General features: G+C 45.3%; 1 protein-coding gene across 6 annotated transcripts in view; it reads right to left on the bottom strand.

The window, feature by feature from the left end:
- Nucleotides 1–727: 727 nt before the first annotated feature.
- The window catches only part of CAB39 (calcium binding protein 39), an 87,639-nt gene continuing 61,135 nt past the window's right edge, over nucleotides 728–27,231 (bottom strand). For all 6 annotated transcript variants that reach the window (XM_042995599.1, XM_042995600.1, XM_042995601.1 and 3 more), the window contains 7 exons: nucleotides 25,445–25,609; nucleotides 23,183–23,301; nucleotides 18,103–18,271; nucleotides 10,961–11,020; nucleotides 8,069–8,134; nucleotides 3,911–4,054; nucleotides 728–3,308 (listed from right to left, as the gene is read on the bottom strand). In XM_042995599.1, the coding sequence (XP_042851533.1) occupies nucleotides 3,120–3,308; nucleotides 3,911–4,054; nucleotides 8,069–8,134; nucleotides 10,961–11,020; nucleotides 18,103–18,271; nucleotides 23,183–23,301; nucleotides 25,445–25,609 (912 nt within the window). In that variant the 3' untranslated portion in view covers nucleotides 728–3,119. The remainder of the gene's footprint in view (nucleotides 3,309–3,910; nucleotides 4,055–8,068; nucleotides 8,135–10,960; nucleotides 11,021–18,102; nucleotides 18,272–23,182; nucleotides 23,302–25,444; nucleotides 25,610–27,231) is intronic.

The raw sequence follows: 27,231 nt of genomic DNA, 5'->3' as shown, positions 1-27,231 counted from the left end.
ACCGGTGGGAAGTAGAATGTGAGCTAACGCACAAGTCCAGCCCTCAGCGTGGCCACTTCCTGTCTGATCAAAGGGCCAAGTCACAAGGTGTGACCTCACGGGGCCGTGTCATCTCTGGAGACGAGGGACCGAACTACCTGGAAGAAATAGGCAACGAATAAGATGTGTTCGGATGCGGGGTTGTGGCAAGGACACGTCCCAGGCCACGGCCCCAGAGAGCGGCGATCCCATTTACAGACAAGGGTTAAATTAAAAAGCGGGGAGAGGGCTGTGCACCCCACAGCACAGGCGGCCCGGGGACAGAGGGCTCTCTCGCCCTCACTGTGATCTCACCCTTGGAACTTCTAATCCTCCTGCCGAATGTACAGTTTTACCCTCGAACGTTAATAATAAAGGGTCACAGAGCCATGGGCAAAGGGTCCGCTCCCCAAACGCTAGGGTCTAAAAAAGCGATCAAACAAGGAGTAATATCGTGCACGTGAAAGGCAGGGCGAGGGAGCTGGGAGCCCGGTCGCATAACACTCCAAAAGTCGTGTAACTTTTAAGGGAAAGTCGCACCAGACACCCAAAATCAAACCCTGAATAGGAAAAAGGACTTAGAAAGGCATGTGTGTTAGCTGTTTCCCGTTAGCTTGTGACAAAATGTGGGCCGGGGTGTCTCCTGACGGGGCTGTTCACAGAGACACAAGTGCAACTCTCTGGAAGACACCATAAAAACGGACAGCGCTGTTTCTCCAAAATTTTATTTTTAATTTAAATTACAGGGCCAGCCAGATATTCTGATAAGAAATTTACGTTTCCTCAGGAGAAAGGAAATGCTTTCAGGGCACTGTTAACAACTGTATACATCTCCGCCTTTTTTTTTTTTTTTTAAGGGTTAAAAATCACATTGAGTAACTGTACCTGACTCATGTAAAATTAAACCTTTGTAACACAAAAAGAAACCACTTCCAGTATAATAGTTTTGGTGATATGAATATATTAAATGATCGTAACTTTTCACCTTTGAAGGTTTTCACATTGTTGTTAGAAAACAAAAACAGAACGGGTCTTAACTATCCCCGGCTCCCAACGCAATGGTGGCACATCGCCGATCTCCGGGACGTGCTGCACCCTCGCTGTGTCCCACACACAAGTGCAGGTGCCACCGCCCAAGTGGAAGCTGTTTTGTTGTTTCAAGTTCTAAGAGCCAGCTTGGCGGGGAAACTTTTCTGCCACTTGGTGTAACTGATGTTTTCGCACCAAATCCAGACACCAAGCACTGGACCGCGAGACCCAGAACGTCTCCTCACGGTCGAGTCCCCCGTTCCCTTCCTAAGTATCTTGGGTATTTTTCATTTCCGGGAGTTTGGATCGCTTTCCCGACTTCCAGTAGAAAAACGTGACTTATTTTACACAGATTTTGGAAAAGACAGCCTCAGGAAAAGCAATTATAATGCAGACTGCCTTTTGACTGAGATAGGATAAAACACATTTATATCTTCTGGAGCTATTTTCCTCACCGGTATTCCCAGGAGGTCTGAAAACCTGCCGAAGCTTAAAACATCAACTGGGAGTCTCATGTTGCTGGCTGATAAATAATTCAATTAGTAAGAGAGGCTAGCAAAGAGTAATTATATAAATTTCTTAATCAGCTACAGCCATGCTGAATTCAAACTGGCAAACTCTGATTTGTTAAGTTGTTAGTTGTGATCTTCGTATCACTAAGATGAACAGATACCATTCTAAGAACTTGACATAGATATGTTCTAGGAGACGTTCTGCCGTGGTCACAGTAACAAAGTGGTGCAAAATCAGTTACTTTATAAATACTGATAATTTGCAGCATTAAAGAACAGGACATTAAAACAAAATAAGTTTCCCCATAGGACACCTATGACTAGGGGCTCTTCTTTTCCTAAGAGAAGCCAAAGTTTTAATTATTCAGTTTCACAACTATTGTACTGGATTACTTACTCTAAGAAAGAAAAGGTGCTCTACAGAGGTTCCCCCCCAACCCCACGAAGAATCAGCATGAACTTAGCATAATCAGCATCATTCATGTCTGGCGAGCTCATGACTCAATGAAATGAATAAGGCCGATACTGCGCAGGGAAGCGTGGCTGGCTGAGTGCCAGGCCTACCGAACGGCACCCCAGTAGATAGCTGAATACAAAGGATTGGTTTCCATTTTGTCTTTTAATGCTGTGATACTTAAAAGTTAAATCAGCATTTTCATGTGATCGGAAGTCTTTCAATTACATATGAGCATTCATTTTTTTTTTTTTTTTTGCAAAAACTCAATATTAGGTAATAGTTACATACTAATACAGTAACATTCCTCTGCTGTACAAATTAAATCATTTAAAAGAAAGGAGCATTCTAAGAATTATATACAAAAGAAACCTGTAAGCATTGTTGAAATGAAACGCAAGGTGTCACTGTTAGCTCTACTGGTTTAAAATACCTTCCAAAAAGTAAAATTAACAAATACCCTTCAACATATCCAGGTTTACAAGTCTCAAGAAAATCAAATGTCAAAAAATTCTAGAAAGCTGTGAAAAGCATATATACATTTTCCTCATGACCTTATGAAGCTTCACGCCTTTGAAAAGTTGCTATCGATTCATTCGCACGCCAACTTTATCCACCCCAAAAGCTCCTACCTTGGATACAGCTCCCCTCTGATCTCAAACACAGCTCTGCTCGATCTTCCTTCAGCGAAGGCGTACAACCTCACCACGAACCCACGCTCAGATCTTTAACAGAGATCAAAGCAAGCACGCAGGTTGAATCTGAAAACACCAACCCCCTTCTTCCCTAAACCACACCGTCATCTACACATCTGCCTGCAGGAGCCTAGCCAGCCACGTTCAGAACTCTCACAGCAAACAGAGTCCTCGAATTCTGAAGCGACACACAGATCAAGAAAAAGTCCACGTGTGCTCTAGTGGGCAAGAAAGCAGCAGCTACGTTCTCCAACTTGGACTAAAAAAAAACAAAAAAGGTAAAATGAAAAACCGTTCACTTAACAGCAGGTTAGCAGTAATGTTCCTCATGAACCGAGAAGAGTGCCTGATGCTGAATAGCTAACAGCAAACGCTGAATCTGGATTTACTATTTTAGGTGTTGATTGGAAATTAGGCTTCTTGCTGAGCTGGTCTCTTCAAATCCCTGATCTGTTTAACTAAATAGGTCTTCTCATCGTTAAATTGTTCGTCCTCGGTCCTGTCATTCTGAAACTTGCTGAGGAACTCTATGAGTTTGGTCTGGTTCTTGAGGAGGATGTCTAGGATGGGCTGCGTCTTGTTAGGATTGGCTACGAACACCTGCACGGAGAGAAAGCAGCATCAGTCGCAGGAAGGGATGAGACCCAGATGTCCACCCACAGCCAGCAGGGCACGCGTGGCACACGCCCGATGCTTCCCCGGGGCCTGTGGTCAAGTCATGGTTCAGAGGATTTTGTTTTGGAAGACTGCATTTTACAAGTGGCGGGGGGGGGGGGGGGTGAGGTGGAGAATTACATGTTTCAGCACAGAAAAGGACTGACAGATTCATTCATGCTCTGAAATTCTGCAGCTTGGTATTAAAATATAGACTGATTTTAGAATAAAATGGGCAGAAATTATTTCTGGGCAAGGAAAGTCAGAATGGATTCCAAGTACTAAAACCTCCAGGAAAAGCATTAAAAAATGCACTAAAAAATGCTTTACTTTGTGATTAGTAGTAGTCTACATCAGAAATGAATGATTCTCCCCTTGTCCCCCAGTGCAGATGGTGTACCTTTCTGGGTCTGTTTTTGTCAAATGTTGTGCTACACAAATAGGAGCTCAGATGACCAACACGAAGCTAGTAAAACCACAGCTAGTGGTAAATGAAGTGAGATGAACAACTGGAGAAGGAAATCCTGTCTGTGGCTCCCATGCTGTACCTTAAACACGTGGAAGGCCTCAAACTGGATGTTACGACTCTTGTCTCGGAGGAGATTCATCATCAACTTGAGGTTCTCTGGTTTACTGATGTATTTTGTCATAATTGTGAAGTTGTGTCTGTCTAACAGTAGTTCACCCAGAAGCTGAGAAGACATTTAAACAATTACTCTTACATTATCATCGAGATTTCAAGTAAATCCAAAGTTTAAAAAAATAATTCACTTTATAATCATCACTGTTAAGCCCAGAACAGAAGGCACTCAAAAGACCGATGAGTGGAACCGAATTACGACCTACAAGCTACCGAGAGCCCACCACCTGCCACCCGACCACGTACACCGTTCTTCTGGGGGCTTAACCTATGCGGAGTCCAACACCGCTCCCTGGTCTTGACATGTGCCAGCGCACATTTGGCCCAGAATCTGAAACTGTCACAGCCTACTTTTCACATAAGCATTCCTGTTGTCTCATTAAAAAACAAAAACGGAAACAAAAAACTATCAAAGAAAATGGTTAGAAGATAGGTTATTGATAATTCTTTAAGTTTGACTTAACTACAAATCTTAGTGTAATTAATTAAAATTATTTTATTTACTTGGATTTCCCAGGAAAGAGTGTTTCAGGGCCAAAGGTTTCCACACACTTACCCTTGAACTCGCCAAAGTTATGCTTTTATCATACCTGATTCAGGAAAGTTTATGAGTATTTCTCTGTTCATTCTTTCTTTAGCAAACTATCCTGAAGATACTCTAGTTTTTTCTTAATGATTCATCATCACTAATGACATTAAGCTAAACAAATGTCTGTGTCTCCAGGGCTTACTGAGTTCTAGAGTCATTATATACCACATCGGTGCTTGATTTTCCAACCGTCCCTGCTCGCTCTAGCTGTCTTCGTCTGAAACCAGTAGTCACCTCCTCATGTCAGTGAGTCAGCTTCTAGGTGAGGTCTAGCATGCCCGCCGTGGAGGAGGAGTAGAGTTGCAGTCCTTGGGGCTGGGGCAGGGGCAGGGGCAGGGGCAGGGGCAGGGGCAGGGGCAGAGGCAGAAGCTGGGCCCCTGCATCAGCCCACCTGGGCTTGAATCCTGGCTCCCCACTGCCTGTAAGCTATGCAACCTTGAGCACATTAATTTCCTGGTGCCCCAGTTTCATCATCCACAGTGGGAGTGGATGACAGTACCTATACCTCCTGAGATACATGCATAGTGGGAAATAAAAGCACGAATATGTGCAAGGCCCGTGGGACTGGAGTCTACATAGAGACATGGACTGAGCTCTAAGGGAAGGAAAATGCATGAGTAGAGTTATTCTGCCCTGGATTAATTGCTCTGGTTAATTCCTTTCTGGATTCTTGACTGCGTCCTAGATAGTTGAAAATTTCCAGACAACTATCTCTAGATAAGTAATATGTAATATTAAATAAAAAATAACCTAATGTGCAGGAGAACAAATCTATTCTACTTAGGATTTATAATGAAATTCTAGAAAGAATTCAAAAGCTCCAGCTCAGGTTTCACATCAATCTGAATCACAAAATGTACAACTATCAGGGCACCTGGTGGCTCAGTCGGCTGAGTGTCCGACTCTTGATTTCAGCTCAGGACGTGATCTCACGGTTCATCAGTTCGAGCCCTGCGTCTGGCTCTGCGCTGACAACTCAGAGCCTGCTTGAGATTCTACCCGCCCCCCCCCCACCCCATCTCTCTGCTCTTCCCCAGCATGCGTGAGCGCACATGCACTCTCTCAAAATAAACTTTAAAAAAAAAACCCACAAACCCAAAATATACAACTTTCAAGGTAAGAAGCAACAAGTATTTACTCTTACAAAGACTCAAAAGTTACTATTAAGCATGTGAAGGGGTACAGCTTTCCTGGTGTTCATTTTCTATCACAGAAACCAAAGAAATACCAAGCATGGCTCACTTGGTTATCTGGAGGAGGATAACTGGTAATTCTTTAAATTTCTTGAGACCTAAACAAAAAAGTTGGGAGGTCTTGCACAGGGAATACACATTTGCTGGTAAAATAAATATAGGAATACTTAATGCCTGTGTAGCTGGAAAAAAAGAGCACAAGTAAAAATCCATGTTTAAAGTACCACTGGTTCTCACAATTGCTGCATGCGTCCTGAGGTGTCAGAGAGCCGCGGGAGCTGGGGACCGGCCCCATGTCCGTGACCGAGGGCTCGCACACAGCGGTCTTAACCGTCCTTTTCAGGTTGGCAATTCCAAAGTGGCCAGAAGGTCTTGAATGCCCTTCTCCTTATCGAAGCAACCCCAAGATTCAGAATTTGATTTGCGGACGCACTACCTTCCTCCCCCTCTCGTGAGAGGTATTGGCCCTGGAAGCTACTATCCTAGGTAGTCCTGCCTGGCCTCCTTGGCCTTGGAAGACACTGGCTCCATCCAGCTGCTCATCCCTGTGTGACTGCTGGGGAGACAGGGCATCCTGGCCCTCAGATATGAAGAGGTCACTTTACTGTGTTGAGAATCACAGGGGAGCCTACATTATACTATAAATATTACAAGTATATATGACATTATAGTACACTGATGTACAGGGAAGACAAATTCCTGAAACAGCTGCCAGAATTTCCACACCCACCCCTGAGGATGAAAGGACTGGCCTTACCGGCGGCCGTCGCCCAGCCAGCGCACCTGGAGAGATGACAGGATGGGCTGGGTGGCGAGGCCCCAACAGCGGCAATGAGCAGAAAGCACCCCAGCCTGAAGGGCCATTTCGGCCGTGATATATTTCCAAGCTGTGTCTATTACTGGTCCCCAACTGTAGGAGTTAGTCTTAAGAGAAAAGAAGGAAGTATCTGGCCAGATGGAAAGGATTCTTTTGGACATTTGGGTGGTAGAGAGTGTTCTAGTCAAAGGATACAAAGTCTAAAAGAGGCTCCTGAGGTCCTTTAGTCAATCCCCAGAGAAAGGCAAGGTCTTGAAGAGTGCTCTCCCTCTGGCAGGAGGGCAAGCAGGAATGGAGTCCCGATCAAAATGAATTTGGACACCTCTGAGAGGAACGACTCGGAGCAGAACAGAATTGGAAGTGGACCCAGCAAAAAGTACAGGTCGAGTTAGGATTGCGCCTTCCACCCCCAATCCTTTGTGAGCTGTACCTACAGTTCCTGTCAGCACCACTTACTGACAGAGTGAGGGGTATGCTTTTGTTAACTGCAATGAGAATCTTCTAGAGCAGAGGTCAGCAAACTTTCCGTAATGGACCAGAGACAGTCAATGTTTCAGACTTGGCAGGCCCATAGAGTCTCCGTGGCCACCATTCAAATCTGCTGTTATACTCTAAAGTAGTCTTATATGATATAGAAGTAAATGAATGTATCTATGTGCCAATAAACCTTTATTTACAAAAACAGGCATTGGGCTGGATTTGGCTCATGAGCCCTAGTTTGCCAGTCCCTGTTCCTGAGTTTTAACTTTTTTTTTTTAAGTTTATACATTTAGAGAGAGAGAGAGAGAGAGAGAGAGAGAGAGAGAGAGAGAGAGAGAGAGAAAGTGTACGCGTGTGCATGAGCAGGGGAGGAGCAGAGAGAAAGGGAGAGAGAGAGTTTGCCCAAGCAGGCTCCGTGCTGTCAGCGCAGGGACCAGGCCAACACAGGGCTCAAGCTCACGAACCGTGAGATCATGACCTGAACTGAAATCAAGAGCCGGCACTTACTAGGCCACCCAGGCGCCCCTTGAATTTAAATTTCAAATGGAAGTATGCATGTCCTGGTCTGATACAAAGCGGCCAAACCTGCCTGCGGTTGAAGGTTTCACTGCTCATGGCCGCCCCGCCCCCTCCTCATGCAACAGCCTGCGTCATCCCGGAAGCACAACAGCTACCAAGACTTCATCTAGTTGGTATGAGTCTAAGTTTCAAAAACAGGCTTCCAGATCTAAAATACTGCATTGCTAAGAGGTAGAGACCTCTTCAAAATTCTGCATATTCTATGTTGATTTCTCCACTTACAAGCAGGTGGGCAGGTGCCCTGTGCCGACCACAGCTGGACTTCGTTTCCACAAAAATCCTGACCAAGGACAAATGTATTTTCCTCTCAAAGGTCTAAGACCCACACCAGCATATCTCCCATTCCCCAAACACAAATTTCACGCGCAGGGTGAAGAGAAGTAAAATACATAAAATAATCAGCCATACCTTGAGTGACTGTCTTTTTGTCACATAGTTTTCTGAATGAAGTAACTTCTCATATTCACTGAAGAACTAAAAGACAAGAAAACATGTATCAGGAATTATTTTCTTAAAGACTGGCAGAGGACCTTAAAAAGCTTGAGCACAAACTTCTAACACCACGAAGGCCAACCACTGCCCATCTGTCTCACACAGCCTTCCTCAGTGGCGCTCAGAGACCCTCAGGCCCCCGCCCCAAGGATTACCTCCAGGAGGGGGGCTCCTGGGACCGAGTCCCGCCCAGTGCCGGCCAGGCCCACACAGCTGGAACCTGGTCCTCCTCTGTCATCCAAACTCCACATGCATAAAACAGAACTCCTACCCTCCAGCTGTCTGCTCAAGGTGGAGTCTGGTCTCATTTCTTGGTTTTAGGTTAGAAGATTTCCTATTTTTTTTTTATAGTTCAGTGAGTCCAAAGCATATAGACAAAGAGAAAGTCACCTATTCTTTCAATGCATCAGGCAAGAGGGGAAAATAATTAAAACCAGACAAGAGGAGAAATTCAACACTCTCAAATAGGTAGGTGTCCTAGAAAAGGTGGGACTTGGGCTCAATCTTGAATAATAGCAGGGATTTCATTTAGAAAAGGGGAGGAGATAAAATGGGAAGGACACAGCATGAGTGAAGGCTGGAGAATGCACAACGTGACACACTTAGGAAGTGACACATGTCCACCAGATTTACACAGTGCTGCTCACTAACAAGCACGGTGTCACTGGCATGGTGAGGCGTGGCAGCCGATCAAAGCAGGAGGTAGGAAATGGACAGGAGGGACACAGGGTCCAAGGCCACAGTTGCTAACACGGGGCCTATGCTTCATGAGGGGTCCTGCTCAGCCACTCAGCTGTGATGCAGAGCAGGGACTCCTCGAGGAGCTGCTCTCAGGGAACTGCACTTCTGTCACCTCACCTCGAGGGCTGCATCCGCTACAGGCCACCGCGATCAGATCCCCCTGAGAACGCCCCTGGGAGAATGTGTTTTGTTTTACAGATGTTGTCATCTTTCGGTTGATTTTGTTCCCCTGAGTGCTTTCGGTTATTAGAAAGCTCAGGGCCGAAGTGTACAGGATTTGAGATCGTGTGATTTTGTAATTTTGTGTAAAAGCAATCCTCCCGGTTTAATTTAAATTACCTGCCTCCTCACTTTCCTTCTCCCTCCCTCAGATCTGACTGTATTATCTACACATTTCTGTTAGTTGCCTCACATAAATATTCCTGAAATTTTGTTGACCAATGTCATCTATTGATAACCTGGCTGAAGGTTAATAATTGTAGTAATATTAATTACTAGCAAACTGACGTCAATGCCTGAAGTTAAATTTCTTGGAAATTGGTTTGTATCTTTGGTAGGCTTTAAACTAAGATACTGGTATGTCGGATTCTTTCGAATCTTTGAGGCCATGTCGTAGCACAAACAATCCGACTGAGCTGACGTTTACTGACGCTCACCGAGTTCCGGCAGTGCCCTCAGGCACTCGACACACATTCTTACTTAATCCTCACAACAACCCGCCACAACGCTTAGGTGCGATCACGAGCCTTCTTTTAGGGCTGAAGATCCTGAAGGCAGAGGGTGAACGAAGGCAGCCGCCCAAGGTCTGGCAGCACAAGGTGGGGCTGGTGCCCGAAGCCCACACTTCTAATTGCTGCAGAAAGGCACCCGTGAGGTGACTGTGCTGCCGTCTGAAACCAACGCACAAAGACACACACCACATCCCGGTGGAAAATCAAAAAAACCTGACCGGCAACGTTTAAGCCCCTCCTGAGACTGCCTCCGAAGGACCGGGATGCACTCAGCACTGCATGCTACCGAGTGGGAGGGAGAGGTGAACACACAGTTCGAAAGCGTAGATTCTGCCTCTGAGAACCTTACAACTGAAATTTAGTTGAAGAGTAAAGTGAACAACGAAGTATCAGCAGTGCCTAAGATTTCAAAAATTCAAACGACAAGTGAAGAATGAAAACCCACGCCAAATCTCGCGGGTCAGACGGGAATTTCAAGCGGACTGTTATTATCCTGACTTCTCCAAGAACACCCATCGTCGGGCCGTGGGCAGCGTGTAAGTCAGGCCGGTCCGGCCTAAGGATGCGCCCCTGGGCACGGCGGGGGCAGAGCTGGTGCGAGGTGGGGGCGAGCACCTGACCCTGGGACCTGAAGGCTGCTGTGCGGGCCAAGGGCACTCAAAATTGTTTATGTCGCTCAGGATGTCGGACATCAACTCAAACTGCTGGGCTAGTCCAGTGTCCTCACTTTACAAAGAGGACGGACTTCTGAATCCCCGGGGTAATGGCCTCGGCCATGGCCCCGAGGAGCCAGCGGCAGGAGCAGGGCTTCCCGAGGCAAGTGCTCTGCTCGCCCTCGCAGCTGCCGCCCCCCTCTCTCTCCCGGAGGTGGCAGCAGTGTGGGCAGCTGATGGAAAGGAAGGGAAACTTCAAGTTTGATAATAATTTTCTTTTTATCTTAAATGTATTAACTGAGGGTCGATGGGGGGTGGGAGATGCGGGGAGGGTGGGTGACGGGCATTGAGGAGGGCACCTGTTGGGATGAGCACTGGGTGTTGTATGGAAACCAATTTGACAATAAATTTCATATTAAAAAAAAATGTATACTGTCCTTTGGCAGCAAAGGGCTTTTACTTCCTCCCCTAAAGCAAGAAAAGAAGGGTAGCGTGTCAATGAAAAGATAAAAATTCTGCTTCTGACCAAGTAACAGTCAATACCTTAGTTCAGTAGAGAAAGGATTACAGCACCGTCTAAAACCATTACATATGCAAAATAAGTATCCGGGATACAATCTAATTTCAATCTTTCATTTCTGGTACAAAACTTACAATTTTAAAGTAGAATTTCATATACTTACTTTATCATAATGCTGTTCCAAAAATTCTGCACTGAGCAATTTATGTCTTGTAAGTAAATCCTAGAGAAAGAAAATACACTATTTTACAGCGGTTCTGCATTTAAGTTCTTTTAGAAAGAGAATCCTAAAACATGCCACACCATTTTACCTGATAAAAACTGTTGTTAAACTCACTATACTTAAAAACATTTGCACATGAGTTGTACTGAAAATGTGGATTCTACGGAAGAACAAATAAAATCATTAATAACTGGCAACTGTGATTGTGATGGTGATGATTGGTCACGGGTCTACAGCTCTTAGAAGGAAAAATTTAAAAACAAACACATAAGGCAAGAGAAATACAAATTCAAAGAAAGGGAACATGGCAATAAAGTGAAAGAAAAGTAAATGATTGTGGTAAAGTATCAAAGAGAATACTGCTTCTGGAGGAGAAAGAGGGAATTTCTTTCATTAGAAAAAGTACTGGAGGTTCCATTTTCTTCCTCCTAACTTCTGTTATATTTAGTTTCATATCTAATGAAGTCTTTTTTTTTTGGATGCAAAAAGGTGATTTTATTAAAGCACAGGGACAGGACCCGTGGGCAGAAAGAGCTGCCGGAGACAGACTGTTTTAAAAAAGCCCCATTGTGTTATAAACATTAGCTCCTAAGTAAGCACAAGGCTGCCAAAGTGTAGGATCAAACATCAGAGTGACCTGGAGTACAGCTGCATTCCTCACCACGTGGCTTTCCCAGAAAACAACTCCAGGATCATTCATTCAGAAAACATATACTATGTGCCAGGTAAAGTTCTAGGTGCTGGGGCTCCAAAGACAAAAAGATGTGGTCCCTGCCTTTAAGGACCTAAAAGTTAGCAATGACTAGCCTGGGTCTCACCATGTGGGAAAGAGAATGGGAACTCAGGACAGCATAAATGGTCAATATTTGGTGAATTATGGAATAAAATTCCTTTAGAGCGGCCTACTGGAGAGGTTAGTGCCAATAATCCCCTTTCTCCGAACCAACTTTCCTTGTTCTCTTAGCTGTTTGTGTTTGAGTGGCCCAGGTCACAACGAACCATTGTTTCCTGAGGTATGTCCAAGTGTAAGATCGGTCCTGAGAAACGTTCGAGGAAACGTCCCGTGGCCAAATGCACGTGGAAAATGCTATAGCTCTGGTTCCCTTGTGGGGAGCTGGCAGGTCTCGAGAGACCCTACAGGGAGCTCTTCTGTCATGTACTTTGTTACTGCCCTTCCCAAAAGGCCTTCCTCACACAGGCTTTCCCCTTGGCCTGCTGACCTACTGATCACCTTCGGATCTCGCCCCCACATCACTGCCATAGCTTCCAGACTGGTCACCAGCATGGACAAAGTTGTCTTTACGTCTGTGAGATTACATGACTGCCATCTCCCATGCTAGACTATAAGTTTTATAAATACCACGTTCATGTCTATTTTTACGAATCTTTGAACCCCCAGCACCGATGCAGTGCCCAGCACATAGAAGAGTGTGATATTTAATACATAAATGAATGAACCAACAAAATCAGGAAACAGGTTTGGGAAAACATCACATCAAGCAATCCTTAAAGCATGCTTTTAAGAAGGTTTCTAACTCCACCCCAAAGATTTACCGGTGTTCAAACTGCTGGATAGGGTACGCATCGTATGCCTTTCTTGGGCCATTTTTTCCAAATCCCCCTTGGGGACTCAATAGACAAAATTAGAAAACCTGGAGTTTGAGCATCCTCAAGAAGCTGGAAGAGAAATGCCATGAAGCTTCCCAGTATGGGGGAGGAGACGGGGGCGGGGAGAGGAGAATTTACATTAGTGTACTGGCCCACAGGGTCAGCTATTAGGGAGACAGGGACATGAGAACTTGAGGGCAATGTATGAGGCATGCTTATTAAAGGCACCTCCTCCTTCTATAGCTACTGCGATCTGCTTATGGTGGTCCCCCCGGTGTAGGAACCTCAAGGGCAGGGGTTTGTCTGGTTCACTGTTGAACCCCAGCACCTAAAGAACAGTGCCTGACACAGGGTAGGCAGACTCGTGGAATGAGCCGAATGAACAAATGAGTAAACGGATTAAGGGATTAGTGTGTCAGGATCCATATAAGACTGTGTCATTTCTACTTTTTTTGTGGCTAAATCATTCTGGAGACCACTAGAAGGAAGTACAGAGAAAAGAACTTGGTGTTCACTGCTCTGCCATAATCTGACAGAAGAGAATGCCAAAGGAGGGGATCTTAGAGACAATGGCTCTCAACTCCGGTTGAATTTCAGAAACAGGAAGGTAGAAGATATTGCTCTAGAAAGCAAAATTCCTAGACACGTTGTGCATACATTTTTAGTGAAGTTTTGAGTAAGAAAACTACTCTGAAGGATAGATCTCAAGTAGGAACAAGAGCCTCGCAGCTGGGCCACACACGAAAAGGGGACCTCCAACGTTTCCCCAACTAGGAAAGATTTTCTTCATTATCATCTGGTTTAAAGAGACCAGGAATCTCAGGAAACCACTGCCAATGTAGGAACCAAATCTCAATGGCCTTGGAGTAGGAGAGACCGAAGGGGCGCTCTGAGATGGCTAACATAGGAGACGGACCCCAGTGCACAGCAGGACGAAAGCCCCTTGTTAAGAGGGCCACACCAGGGCCTGGAGAGGAGAGTGAAACACTGGTAGGAGAGAAGAACTGCCGAGAGCCAGCACAGAGAAAAAGGCTGATTCCAAGCTGGGAAGAGAGGAGGTGGGGACTTGGGCAGAGCCTCTACCTACTGAGCGATGAGAAGGAATCTCACCCTAGGAGCTGGAGCCACGTGCTTTGGAGGGCTCCCCCAGGGTCGGGGACAGAAACCGACAGAAGAGAAGATGAGGGGGAAAGGTCATGCAGTCAGTGGTCAGTGAGCTGCAAAATTTCCAGCGTGCCACATGGTCCCAGACCACGAACTGCTGGGTCGGCTAGCAGTGGGGAGGAGAAGCAGGATCTAATTTCCCACCTCCCTAAATTCCAGTACATCCAAGGCCCTGGTAGCACTGGCAGACAGGGGTCATCTCCTGAGCCCAGCAGATTGAGCACCAACTTCTGGGTACACTGAATTTAGAAAGATTCCTAAAAGTGGGTCTGGGACTCAAACAGCATGTTGCAAGGACAGTCCTGGGATCCCTGAAGAAATGCTGTTGACCCCGGGGCTCGATTTCACAGAGCCCTGGCAAGTTGTTTGGCCCAATTTCTTCCTTGATGCTTGACCATGTACCAGGACGAGAGACTCAACTCTACCAAATGTGTGTGGTTCACTTTCGGAGCTCTTAACAGAAAGTTCTCCCTGTGCTAGAGTCAAACCTGTCCCCAGGTTATTTCCAGAAACTGTCAGAGCCGACAGAAATAGGTTCAACCCACTTTCTATAGGACCCCAACTCCACATACATGAAGTGCTCTCATGGCAAGTCCCTACCGAGTCTTCTCTTCTCCAGGCTAAATACGTCCAACTTCCTTTAACCACTCCTCGAAAGACAGGATCTGAGTCCCCCTCACCATCTACTGTCTTCTGAAAGCCATCTATTTGTCTATGTGCCTCTTACAGTGTAGCGCCTGGAACGGAACACATTTATGTGCTGTTACCTTAATGGCTCATAGTGGGGCCAGACCGTCAACAGCTCCTTAGGTCACACACTACATGGTCACATGTAGCTCTGGGGCAGCATCATCATACTGTTTAATTTTTACTGCACGTATTCAGAATTCTGTGTACTCAGAGTGGGCTCTGTAGGCAGACTGCCTGGGTTCAAATTCTGGCCTCCCATTTTTTGCCTGACCTCACCCAATACTTCTAGGCTTCAGTTTCCTTCTCTGTAAAGGAGATAGTAAAAATACCTCCCCCAGAGAGTTGGTTGAGTAGGGTATGGAATTGCCTGCACTTTAGTAATTGTTATACTTAGCAATTATTATATTTAGTATTGACTATATTATTATGCCTTATTCCCACATCCCTTATTTATAGAGTTGGGTCTTCAAGTGGAAGACGTCAGTTTGTTCTGTTCCATTCTGGCCTCTCTGGATCATTCTGAAGCCTTATTTTAGGATTACCGCGGTCTGCTGTCTTTCCCTTTGTAGCTCTCACCTATACATTTGAGAAGTTGTAGGTCTTGTCACATTTTATCTAAGTCATTAATAAAAATGTTCAGCTGGACTGAGACAAAGCCCACTGGAAATCCACTAGAAATTTCTCTCCAGGGTGATGGCAATCCATTTTGCAGCACCTTATGCATATGACCTTTAGTTAGATGTAAATCACTACACTGAAATTCTACCTAGCTCCTGTCTTTTCATTGATTCCATCGAAACAGATCTGTACAATTATTTAACATCCAGTATATCCTCATAGTTATAAAGGAGTAATTCTAATAGCTGCTGTTTGCTCCACACATAGTGTGTGCCCTGACATACTAGTATTCTTACCTCCATTTTAACAGATGAAGAGCTTGAGATTAAATCTGCAGCAGGGCCGGGAACCGAACCCAGGCAGCCACACTCTGAGTACCCTCATCTACTGGCAACTATGAGATTAATATGACTGAACTTACTCTTCGTGAATCCATGCTGGCTGTGGGTACACGGTTTCCTTTCCAAAATGCTCAGATATCATCTCTTTAGAAACACTTTCTAGAACCTTACACAGGTAAAACATCAAGCTCCAAGCTCCACCAGCCTCTCTGGGGAATCTACCTTCTTTTACTCTGGAAAAATTGGAAATATATTTGTTGGCCTTCTGATGCCCCTCCCGTCTCAAGTCCTCAAAAAAGAAATCACGAACAATATTTGGCCACTGAGTTACTATCTTAGTACACATTCATTCAAGCTACGGATCTTGTTAGTTTTAATTCAGAGGGGGTAGTTTTAATTTCCTTTTGAGACCCAGCACCCATTCCACAGATTTGTAAATTCAAGTTTATGGATGAGCTGCATTTCTTCCAATTTTTTTGTGCACAGTGCAGTTTCTGGGGAGACGGGTCTGGTCACATTCTTCAAGGAGAGTGCGAGCCCCGGATCTACCCTCCTTTTCCGTTATGCAAATATTCTCTCAAAAAGGACGCCAGCAAACCAGGACAGGAGAGTTCTTCCTCCCCCTAAGCACCTTTGGCGTGAGGCTATCAGACTCTCACCGCTCTGACCAGGTTCCCTCTCGGAAGGATGGGGAGGGAAGGTGTGTTCTGATAGGTCCCGTGCCTCTCTCTCTCACATGTCGTCTTGGTCTGGGCTCTGCTTGATTTTGTCTTGGGCAGCTCTCTGTTCAGGGGCCTCTTTAGGGAGTGCTGCCCTTTCTATGTAATCAGGAGTGGCTGAGATACAGAAGCCAAGCCAGCTTCCCAACAAACACGGTCTCTTCCAGAGTCCATCCTTCGAATCCTGAACCATCTTTGAAAGCTTCCCTTCTTCAGGGAGACACTACCTGCCTGGCTCTGCCCAGTCTTTTCCTCTCTGGCTTAACATGAGCTGACAGGGTTGATTTACCCACAGTGATTCCATCACCACCATTTTCTCCTTGGGGAGAATGGAATTCAAAGAAGCAGCCCTAACTGAGGGCTGATAATGAAATTATCAGCAAGGCCAATCGAGACTGTCAGATTCTGTGAATCACATTTCTGGCACAGCGTTAACACGTCTCCCTTCCCGTCAGCCAGCCGTGCCACCTGCGCCAGGCGCATGGCATCGAGCACTCCGCTGGGCCGGGAGGTACGACTGTGCCCCCCCCCCCCCCCACTCCTCTCCTTCCCACCCCACCCCCACCTCTCCCAGAGTGGCCGCTCGCAGCTCATGGCTTGCTTTCTACACAGGATCTCTTCCCAACAGGTGGTATTACCACACCTCCCTTCATAACAGGCCTGCTGCTTTTCAACGGAGCATCCCCTTCCACCAATATATCCTGATTATGAGTCCTAGCCCCAAAATGCAGTGACACAAAGACATCAGATTTGTCACTTTATGTTATAATCTTGAATTCATTTCATTCTGCTTTATAAATTGACATATAAATATCTGAGATCTTACCTAAGGCTTCTGACATCCTCTTTAATAGTTTCAGGAAAATAAATCCTCGGGTACTTCTCACGCTATTACCTTATTCTCATTCCAGGTGAAACCCTAATGGCCAGGTCCCCAGGTTTTCATCCTGTTTTAAGGGTGTTCATTCACTGTGAGGGACATATTTTACCTAGAGACCAAGGCGGATGCTCATTATCTCAAGGGCTCTTTACCCTCATAAAACTGACCCTCACGAGGAAGTGGCTACTTCTCACCCTAAGAGTGTCCATGGTTCCTGAGCATAGCTGTCTGCAGGTTAGTATGTTAAATCCTGATTAAAGTAGAGGTTCTAAATAGTCACCTATGAGGTCAGACATTTTATATAAGGGAACGTAACATATAAAGGCGTACTTTCATTGTGAGGAACACTAACAAATATCACTGCTTTATTTACCGTAAACAGCACAGAACCTTGCAATTCAAAACAAAAATCTGCATGTTGTACAGTGCTATTGAATCCTAGGTGCGTTTAATTTATACAAATATAGAACAGGGCGATAGGGTGTCCTGGGAAGGGAGGCCACATAAAACCATGAACAGGGCAGGCAATTCTGCTCCCCTTGCCCCGAGCGTTCAATAAATAAGCTTTGGCATGAACATGGGACGGAGAGCTAAGTCCGTTGTTCCCCAGGGCCTGTCCACAGTGTGGAAACTTCTGCCCTGGTTGTGCTTCTAATATTTCAAGACACGCATACCCCAAATTAGCATGGCCCTGAACAGAAGACAACGGCTTGGTCTTTAACCAAAGCAACTGCGACAGTACGTTCCAACACAGGAGAAAAACTCGTTTGTCCCACACACTGTGTATCAACATACCACGGCTGATGAGTATGTTCACAGAAAAGTGTACTTGTGACCATACTGCCCATACTTTTAGACAGAGTTTGCAATCTAACCCTCCCACCCTGTCGAAGCTGTGACTCTACTGCACACACCTAAGTCATACATACACACAGAACGCAGATCTTCTCTCTTGCCGCTAGAGGGCAGACGGGTATAGACTCAGAGGTTAGACGTTTAGGAAAGAACAGCAAACTGGTTAATCTCACAAGTATATTTAGAATTCTACAGTTTTTATGTTACCTTGAATGTGGCAAATGCATCTGAAGCTATGTCAAACGTTGACATTTCGACATATCTGAAGAAGTCATAGAATTGTTCTGACCACAGAATGATTTTTGCAAGTGGTTCATGTCTGATGCATTCTCTTAACATTATCCCACAATTTAGAGCTATTTCTGGAGATTCATACCTGCAAAACGAAAAAAAACAACAACAAACCAACCATGATTGCTGTTTCAAAACCCCTATCACTAACCGTTCACATTTTTAGAACAGGAAGTTGAGATGTGTCTTAATTAAGTGACCAGAGTGGGTTACAAAAGGCATCTCTGTCACAGCAGGTGTGGTGAGCTCAAGTGGGTTTACCCCAGAGGGTGTGCGCACGCACGTGTGTGCACACACGCACACATACACACACACACCTAGCTGGCAACAACTGCTTCAACCCAAAGAAAAATAAAAGGCATGGGAGTGATCACATAAATAAACATTCCTTATTGAAGCTAAAAGATTTGAGGAGAAGTATTCGGGGTCACACCCCCAAACGAATTCGTTTTACGTGGGGTGCCGTCAAGACTTCAGAAAACCCAAAAGCTGAATTAAAAAAACACAACAGGAAACAAACAAAATCATTTCCCAAACTCAGAGTATCTACATAGGTCTATCAAACATGCAGCATTTTTACTTCGTTGTTTCAAGTCAATACTCAAAACAGCGCCTCCAAGGCTCTTGGCAATGCCAAGCCTACGAAGCCGAAGGCCTGACCCTGCGGTCACAGAGCGCTTGTCGAGGAGGCCCTGCGGGACTTCGCAGTGGGTACTGGGGACGCCCTGGCATCTGTTCGGCACCCATGGCTGCGTCTCCCCTCTGTCAGGAAGGAGCCCCGTTTTCCTCTCGGCCCCACCGCCCCCAACCCCCCCACTGCCTCTCGGGCTGCACGTGCTGGCCACGTGTCCTTCCCACGCGGCGTCCCCTCTACCCTCCCGCGCTCATTGCATTTCCCCACATCCAACTAGCAAGGACCTCCTCCTGGCCGAAACAGACTTCTCTCATGACATAAATTCCACTACTTAGTGTCCCAATGGTGCTGACCTCTGCATCTCTGTCTTTGGAAAAGGAAAGAAAAAGCTCTCTCAGTTCTCCTTTCCACCCCTCGGACTGTTCCTCTTTCTTGCCTGGCCGAGGGCATCCCTCCGGTGCCGCCAGCCTGCTGGTGGTGGGGCATGCCCCCCCCCCCCACCCCCCGTGACTCCTAAATCCCTGCTCAGGTCTGCTCCTGGACCCTAGTCAGGCATTTTCTGTTGCCACTGGACACTTTCAGTGAAAGGTCTACCGCAGCACTACATCTCAAAATTCGAATCTCTTCTCCCTCCACAGAACAGCCGCCCTCCCCTGCTTCCTCATTTCTGTTTTCTGGCACCGTGATGTGGTTTCAGAAACCGGGTCTAAGGTCTTGCAGAACCTCCTCGTCCGATAACGGAAGCGTCCTAGAGCTGCAGTTACTACTAGCCACACGTGGCTACTGAGCACTCCAAATCTGGCTAGTTTGACCGAGGGACTGAATTTTACGTGTTAAGTTAACGCAAAATGAAATGACCGCCTGCAGCTTGGAAGAACTGCACTGGACAGAACAGTTCAAACCTCCCGCCTTCGTCTCTTCTCAAAGCTTCCATCTTTAGAGCCACCACTGGTCCTCGGGAAGACTTCTTTGAAACATTTTAGTTTCATTTCCTTTCATCCATTCCCACGGCTGCATTAACCCACACCTAGAGAAAGGTAAGTGCTCCCTAACCAGCATCTTTGCTTAAGCTCTGTCTTAACGAATTTACCCAGCACACAAGTAGATCAAGAGCATTTCCAGTTGAGGAGTTCAAAATGATTTCTCCTGCCCATCAAATAAAGACAAACTTCCGGGCTTAAACGTCCAGGCTCATGAGAGCCGCTCCTTCAGGAAAACGTCACCGCCCATTCTGCCATCAAGCACTCCAGTTATCTCCCTATTGCTGCCAATCACCATGTTCATTCCTGTCCCTGGACCCACTCTCCTTTTTTCTACTAGAATTCTAAACCCTCTGGAACTTCAATCCTTAGTCTCACCTCTTCCACCAACCCTTGCCTTATTGACTAAACCCACACCGCATCCCCTGTTATCCCACAGTCCTAATCGTTATCTGCAGTGTTATCCTTCTGTTACACACAGGTTCATCACAGAGCCTCAAGAAATGACTCCTTTGGATCACTTATGGCACAGCTTCTAGCAGGCTGACTGGCGCTTGGGTGACTACAGTGTCTGCCCACAAAGTGGCTGGTCAAACAATTCACCTTCGCTGATCTGAATTTAACAAGCAGGAGACCGGAAAGACAAGAGTAAGACAGTTTGGTACAACAAGTTGGGCAGGTTTTGAGTGGTTTTTCAAGCTTGTCTTAAATGACTAAGCCATAAACTATCGAGTACAAGGCAAACAGTTATGCTGTACAACCTGTTAGCACCAGAGTGGAGAGCACATTCACATTTAAGTCACCGGGGGAAAAAAACTGCTGCCTCCAGATGCAGCCTAACACTAGCGACAAGCCTATGTTGAAACGCACAGTGACTCCGCCGGATGGCTAACGTCAAAGCACTTACGGCCTACACAGTGGTCACACTGCAGGAGAGGAGTCTAGACTCGTTAAGTGAAGTACAAAGACCTTAAAAGGTAGCTCACAAGGCTCCTTGAAGAAATGGCTGTTTCCAGGTCTGAGGCGGGAATCTGTACAAAATCAGCACGGGACGTCTTGTGCCAGAAAGCAAGGAAGCTATCAAAGACTGATGGGGTCCTGCCAAAAGGACACAAGAGCCAATCTGAAGGAGCTTCCCGATGGCCCAAGATGACGCAATTTGGATATAAAAATTTGGACATCGTGACTGTGATGGATTGAAACACACCAAGTATATTTTTAAAAACCCCACAACTGGAGTTCATAACGACCTGATCACCAATTTAAGAGAAAAGAGGACAAAGGAACATGTTAAATGAAACCACAGGGATGTAAAATTCAAAATATGTGATTTTTCTACAAAGATATGACCCCGTTGCTTCAACAAGTAAATGGCATAAAAAAAAAAAAAAAAAGGTGTAAGAGTCATATTAACCAAATTCAGTTTGTGCACCTCGCATGGAACTGGATTTAAACAAACTAACTGAAAAGTGACATTTTTGTGTGTGAAAATCAGGGACATCTGAACACTGGGTACAAGACAATGTTAGGTCTGTAAATGGTATGGCGAGTATGCTAGGGGAAAAAAAAATCCTGGGGTGCACTATGTACTGGGGACGCACGCTGAAGGAATCTTATGTGTGAGGAGGGAAAAAAGGAGGCACAGCGTGTGAAGTAATAACGACAGAATGTCAACAACCGTCCGCACTGGGTGACGGGTAGGAAATGGCTATTTTATTCCCTCCAGTTCTCTGCGCAGTTTCCACTCTAAGGGCTACGCGGGACGGGGAGACAGGCGCTGGCGGGCACGGGCACCGGCACCAGCTGCACCGCCCGGGCTTCTCCTCGCCTCCCTGGCGGACGTTTCTGCTGCAGCCACTCACGTGAGAGCTGTCAACTTTTAAGAAAAAGATAATTTAAAGATAAACTGTACCTTAAAATTCTTACTTTAACAACGTTTATATCGTTCTTTTGGCTACTCTTAAGCGAAAACACAGGCCAACTAATTTATGATTTTTAACCACCACTGCTTTCTACGGAAAAGGAAATACTCAGTTTAAAAATACACAAAGGCATCTGGAAGGTGCTCTAAAAACACCAAAATTTCAAACTACTCACTACATGCTTACACACACAACTCTGGATTGGTAACAACAAAAAATGAGATGCCAAAAGTTCTGTATGGCAACATCTGAAGAAGCAACCAACAGAGATTTAGAAACAGAATGAAGGAAACAGAATGCTGGCATCAAACACATGCACTGACTCATGCTTTGTCTAAACAAGTTTGAACTTGGGGGAAGTGTTAAACCACAGAGATGTGAATCAGAGGGAGGCAAGCTACGATGCGAGCGGTAGGAGAGCAAGCTGATTCACGCCAACAGTCGTGCCAGTAAAACGCCTGTCCGCCAAGTTAATAGAACAGCACCAACACTGGGACAAACAGATACACACCAGACCCAGAGCTGGCGAACAACTCCTGTGTGAAGCAATACGGTGACCCTGCCGATCGGGGAGGCTCACTGATGAGGGAGAAGAGGACTGGTTTTCTTTTGAGGTTTCGGTTTTTAGGCTTTTCTGGTTTTTGTTTGTTTGTTTTTTTCATACTGACAGACTACCACAAATGCCTGCTTACTAGTCCAGTAGTTAAATGCGCTGTCAATTACCAACCACGTCGGTTGGTGAGTGGACACAAACAGGTACAAAGCAAAGAGCACTACTTCATAAGCATGTTCTTTGTTGACCGAACAGAGTCAAGCTATGTAGCATCCAAGCTCCATTTACTAGGCAGCTTTCACAGCCTCACAGTGTGCATGTCTGCCCAAAGATGTCTTTAAGCACACAATTTAACTGATATTTCATATAAATAAACTTCTAAAATCTAGAGAACAGAAAGAAGACCACAGAAGACTTTTTTCTTCAGTTGCATAGGAGCTGAGAATTTTAAGGGCTCACGATTCATCCACCTTTAAACTCCCATAGGTATTTGCAAACTCAATTTAACTCACTGGCTGAATTTTAAGAGGGAAGTGTGTTCAGGGCACCTGGGTGGCTCAGTCGGTTGAGCGTCCAGTTCTTGATACAGGCTCAGGTCATGATCTCAACAGTTCATGGGTTCAGGCCCTGTGTCAGGCTCTGTGCTGACAGTGTGGGGCCTGCTTGGGATTCTCTCTCTCCCTCTCTTTGCCCCTCCCCCGCTCATTTTTTTTTTTTCCTCTCTCTCTCTAAATAAACAAAAAAAAAAAAAAAAAAAGAGGGAAATGTGTTCAAGATCTATGGGAAAATGAAATGGCTGAACTACAGAGAGAATACTTTCCCACATTCACCATCGTGTTTTTGCCTAAGACCATCTTTCCTTTTTATTTTTCAACTGAGAATATAAATTTTGTTATATTGTACATACCCTTTCAATAACATGAACAAAATATTCTGTTGAGTGCAGATGTATTCAACAGTAGGAGTTCTTGTACCAATTTGTCTTCTGAGAATATTGTTGAAAATTTGAGCCACGTCTTTTTTGCCCTATTAGGAATACAATCATTAAAATATTTACCCGACTAACCACCAAAAAGCCCAGCCACCCTCCCAAATAAACTCAAATTAAGGCATTGCATATTTATATAATTATGACTGAATAGCTGACTTTAAAGTGCTCATAGATACTAAATTTTCTTTATTTATAATTTCAAATTCTAAGTCTTAATAGTATACTATATTTACCATGAGCAATGTATTCAAAGTGAAATGTTACTACATATAATTTCTAACCCTTAAAATCATGCAGACTCAGATATGAAAAATAAAACCTTGCTATATGCTTACAATGTTCAGGGATCTGATTCCCACCCATAGGGAACAAACAGCCTCAAATAAAATGCTCGTGTTGTAAACAATACACGTAATTTCCTCTTATACTGATGGATGAGGAGAAGCTGCACGCTGCTAGTATAATAAAAATGAAAGAATTCTGTAAGAAGCTGAGCTTTCATGGCAAGTAGACATATCCCCCTATTTAGTTAGGTCTGTTCAGGAGAGATTTTCTTTGATTAATCATGAAGGTTCTAAGTACCACATGATGTAGCAGTTCAGAGACCAGAATTATGTAACTGTGCTTTACAAAACGCAATAGAAGGACGTGACTGCTATACAGTGAACCTTATAATAAGAAAACTGCACAAGAAATTAACAAACGGAGAACTGAACCCCAGGAGAGGTTTCAGAAGGGCCACTTGTTACGAGGCTGACGAGCCTGCAGGGCACTGAGTGAAATGCTAGCTTTCCAGTGCCAGAGATCATCCCGGGGCCTGTGCTAGATCAGGAGCGGCAACGGCAGTCTCGAAGAACCCATCTCAAGGGCACACACTTCTTGGTAAATTTAAGTCACTAAAGTCCCAAGTGAACATTAAATTCAGTGACCACGTTGGGGAATGAGATGTGTGGACAAAGGAGAAGGAACTGGACGTTCCAGTGCGTTCCCCACTTTGCAGGCAATAAAAACTGTTGTTGGTGGAATTTGATACACTATTAAAAATACGTGAAATCGGCTCCCTAAATGGAAATATCATTTTTATGTGTTCTACAGGAGAGCAATACTTTCTATTGTCCTTTATTACCAATATTATTCAAGCAACCTACGAACCACACTCTCTCATGACTCTTCAAAACTGAATCTGGCTATGTATCTACCATTCTTTCCCCTGGTTTTTCAGGCACCTGCACAGACATCTGATCGACCACTCAGGATGATAAACACTGGGGCTTAAAACAAAGCCCACCCGTGACAAAGACTCAGAGGAACCTGCTCATAACCATGCCACAGCCCTTCATTACCATATATACTTCTCAGACTACTTTTCAGACTGCTGTCAAGGACCATTATTCTCACCGTTAAATTCACTAGCTAAATGGCAGGATTCAGCTGCATAAGCTTGGGCAGTAATAGCAAGTGCCTCCCAGGGCCAGGCAGGAGATGCATATGGGCCCAGCAGGCCTTGAGACAGAACAGCAAGCTGCTGTGTGCAGCACACCCAAGCATGTCATGGTGTAGTGGCTGCTCTGTTCCAGCTGAGGGGCCGGGTGGGCCCATAGGCTCAACGTTGCCAGAGCTAAAATTTTCAAGGGAAGCCAGAAATTCAAAACTGTGCATAAAATCTCCTGCTATTTAACCATTATCCTAATTTAAACATTTAAAAGTAGTGCCAAGCGAACAAAACGCATGATCTCTGCTGTAATGAGTTCTCAACAGGTTAAAAAAAACAAAAAACACAAACACATAACTGGATGTCTTCTAAAATCTCTTCTACCTCTAAAATTCTAACATTCCACAGTCTTTAGATTTATACTCTGAGAACGAAAGGCCAGTGAATTAGGTGAAACAGCAGGTGTTTATTAACTACGATGTAAACAAAAGGGCACAATGAATACCTAAGAAGCTTCGTACACGACGTGGTGGAACAGGAGAAGAGAGACCTGGCCCAAGCCTGGGGCGCCCCTGAGCTCCTGCCCAGCTCTGCTAATTAGGTGGGCAGCCTGGGCTCGCTTACAGGTCAGTGACCCCTGGGCCAAGAGCTCGACAGGAATCTTAGGATGTTTCAAAGGACGGAACACAAGGAAAAGGACCGTGAATAAGGTACTGTTTTTGAAAAATAAGAAACTGATTTCTGACCTCAAAGTCAATGAGCTGTAAATCTGCTACCAGGGTGCTCAGGAGCCCGCTGTTGTAGAGTTCTTGAGCGAGCTGCGCCACCGCCTCTGTTTGTGGCTCTTTCTCATTCGTGCCATACAGAATTTCTTTCATGGCAACCAGATTTTTGGAAACTTCTTCTGTAGCCTAGATTTGGGGGGAGAGGAGAGAAACAACTCATTAAAAAAAAAAATATATATATATATATATATGTATATATATATATAAAAAACATACCTACACTTGTTAAACACCTTCTCTCTACATTACCTACCCAGAAAGCTACGTAAAAGACACAGAGGTGTGCAAGCCCTGTGCCTGACCTGGGAGCTGAGCACTGTGGACGTGTGTACACGTGGGCCCCGACACAGGTGTTCGAGGAGGGGCCGGCAGGTTACAACATGCACCCTTGAATACTGCCGACAGTGGTACTGTAGCAGGAACAGAACAGGGAGGGAAAGTTTAATCCGCCCCACCTGGCAGGGAAACAACACGGAAGAGGCACCTGAGCTGACCGGAGAACGGGGAACACTGACAAGCAAGAATGAGGGAAAAGGAGACTGAGGACAAAGGAGAGGCATGAGGTGCCGATGAGGGAGCGGGAAGAGCACAGGGTCTGTCCAAGAAAAGGCATGGGGGAAATAAGGGAATGACACAGAAGGGGGCTTTGAACGTAGAGTTAAAATGTTAGGAATAAATAAAAAATCACTAAAGAGCCTCCACTTCTGGCCAAGACGGAGGAACAAGCGGCCAATTTACCTTCCTCCATGAAAAAGATGAAAAAATAGAAATTATATGAAACAATAAATTTTAAACCCTGAACTTCGGACAGCACAGGGCAGTGATCCTTGAGAGGAGGGAAACGAATGAAGTGAGGCTCACACCTGCCCCAGCTTATTGCCTGGAGAGGGTTTCCAGGCCACATCACAGGGAGGGAGAAGGCAGGTAGAACCAGCCATCTCCACAAGTTGAGGAGACAGCTGGGAAACTGTAGGGCAGGGTACCAGAGAGGAGAGAGATTAGCTTCTGTAGTGGAGCACTGATAAGCAGGTGCATGGGAGGAACACACCCAAAGTCAGGGAACAGCCATGGAGCTCTTTCCAGGCAGCCCGCCCATCTCTGGTCTTCTCCAGAAAACCCCCTGTCAGGTTCTGTAACTGTTCTTTAAGAAAGGGGGGGGGGGGGTGCCTAATGTCCCGATCCCATCTAGAATGGAATGATGCAGAAGACACTAGACCACAACCTCCCTGTAAATGTCACAAATGTTAATGTACCCTGAGGCTACCATCAAGAATTTCTGCAACTAAATCAGAGAATTCATTTGAAGCCAGGTCTCTGAATGACACTGCAATGAAGGCTTTCATTTGGCCTCATTAACAGCCCATCATTCAACCCTGTGGAGGTAGCTCTAGACTGTGAAGGGCATCCAACATATCAGCTATCACTCTCATATTTGCAATCATCCGCGGATCTGACACGGCCACCTCCCATGGCCTCCATCGTTAACCACAACACTGAAAAGGAAATAACTGAATGGAACCCACCGTTATGCCTTTGAATCATCATACTCTTTTCAGTTAACAATCTACTAATAATCTTTGGGCATGGTCCTCAGTGACTTACATATAAACTTATTTCCAAATCATATGCAAACGACTTTCTGTTAAATACTTTGATAAAATACGAAAACATTTGACCCATGAACCACAAAAGGGTTTGAACTGTGCTAGCCCACTCACACGCATCTTTTATAGGACAGTACTATAAAT

The sequence above is a fragment of the Panthera tigris genome, chromosome C1 (assembly GCF_018350195.1).
Source record: "Panthera tigris isolate Pti1 chromosome C1, P.tigris_Pti1_mat1.1, whole genome shotgun sequence".
Taxonomy (NCBI): Eukaryota; Metazoa; Chordata; class Mammalia; order Carnivora; family Felidae; genus Panthera; species Panthera tigris.
This window is presented reverse-complemented; position numbering and strand designations above follow the sequence as displayed.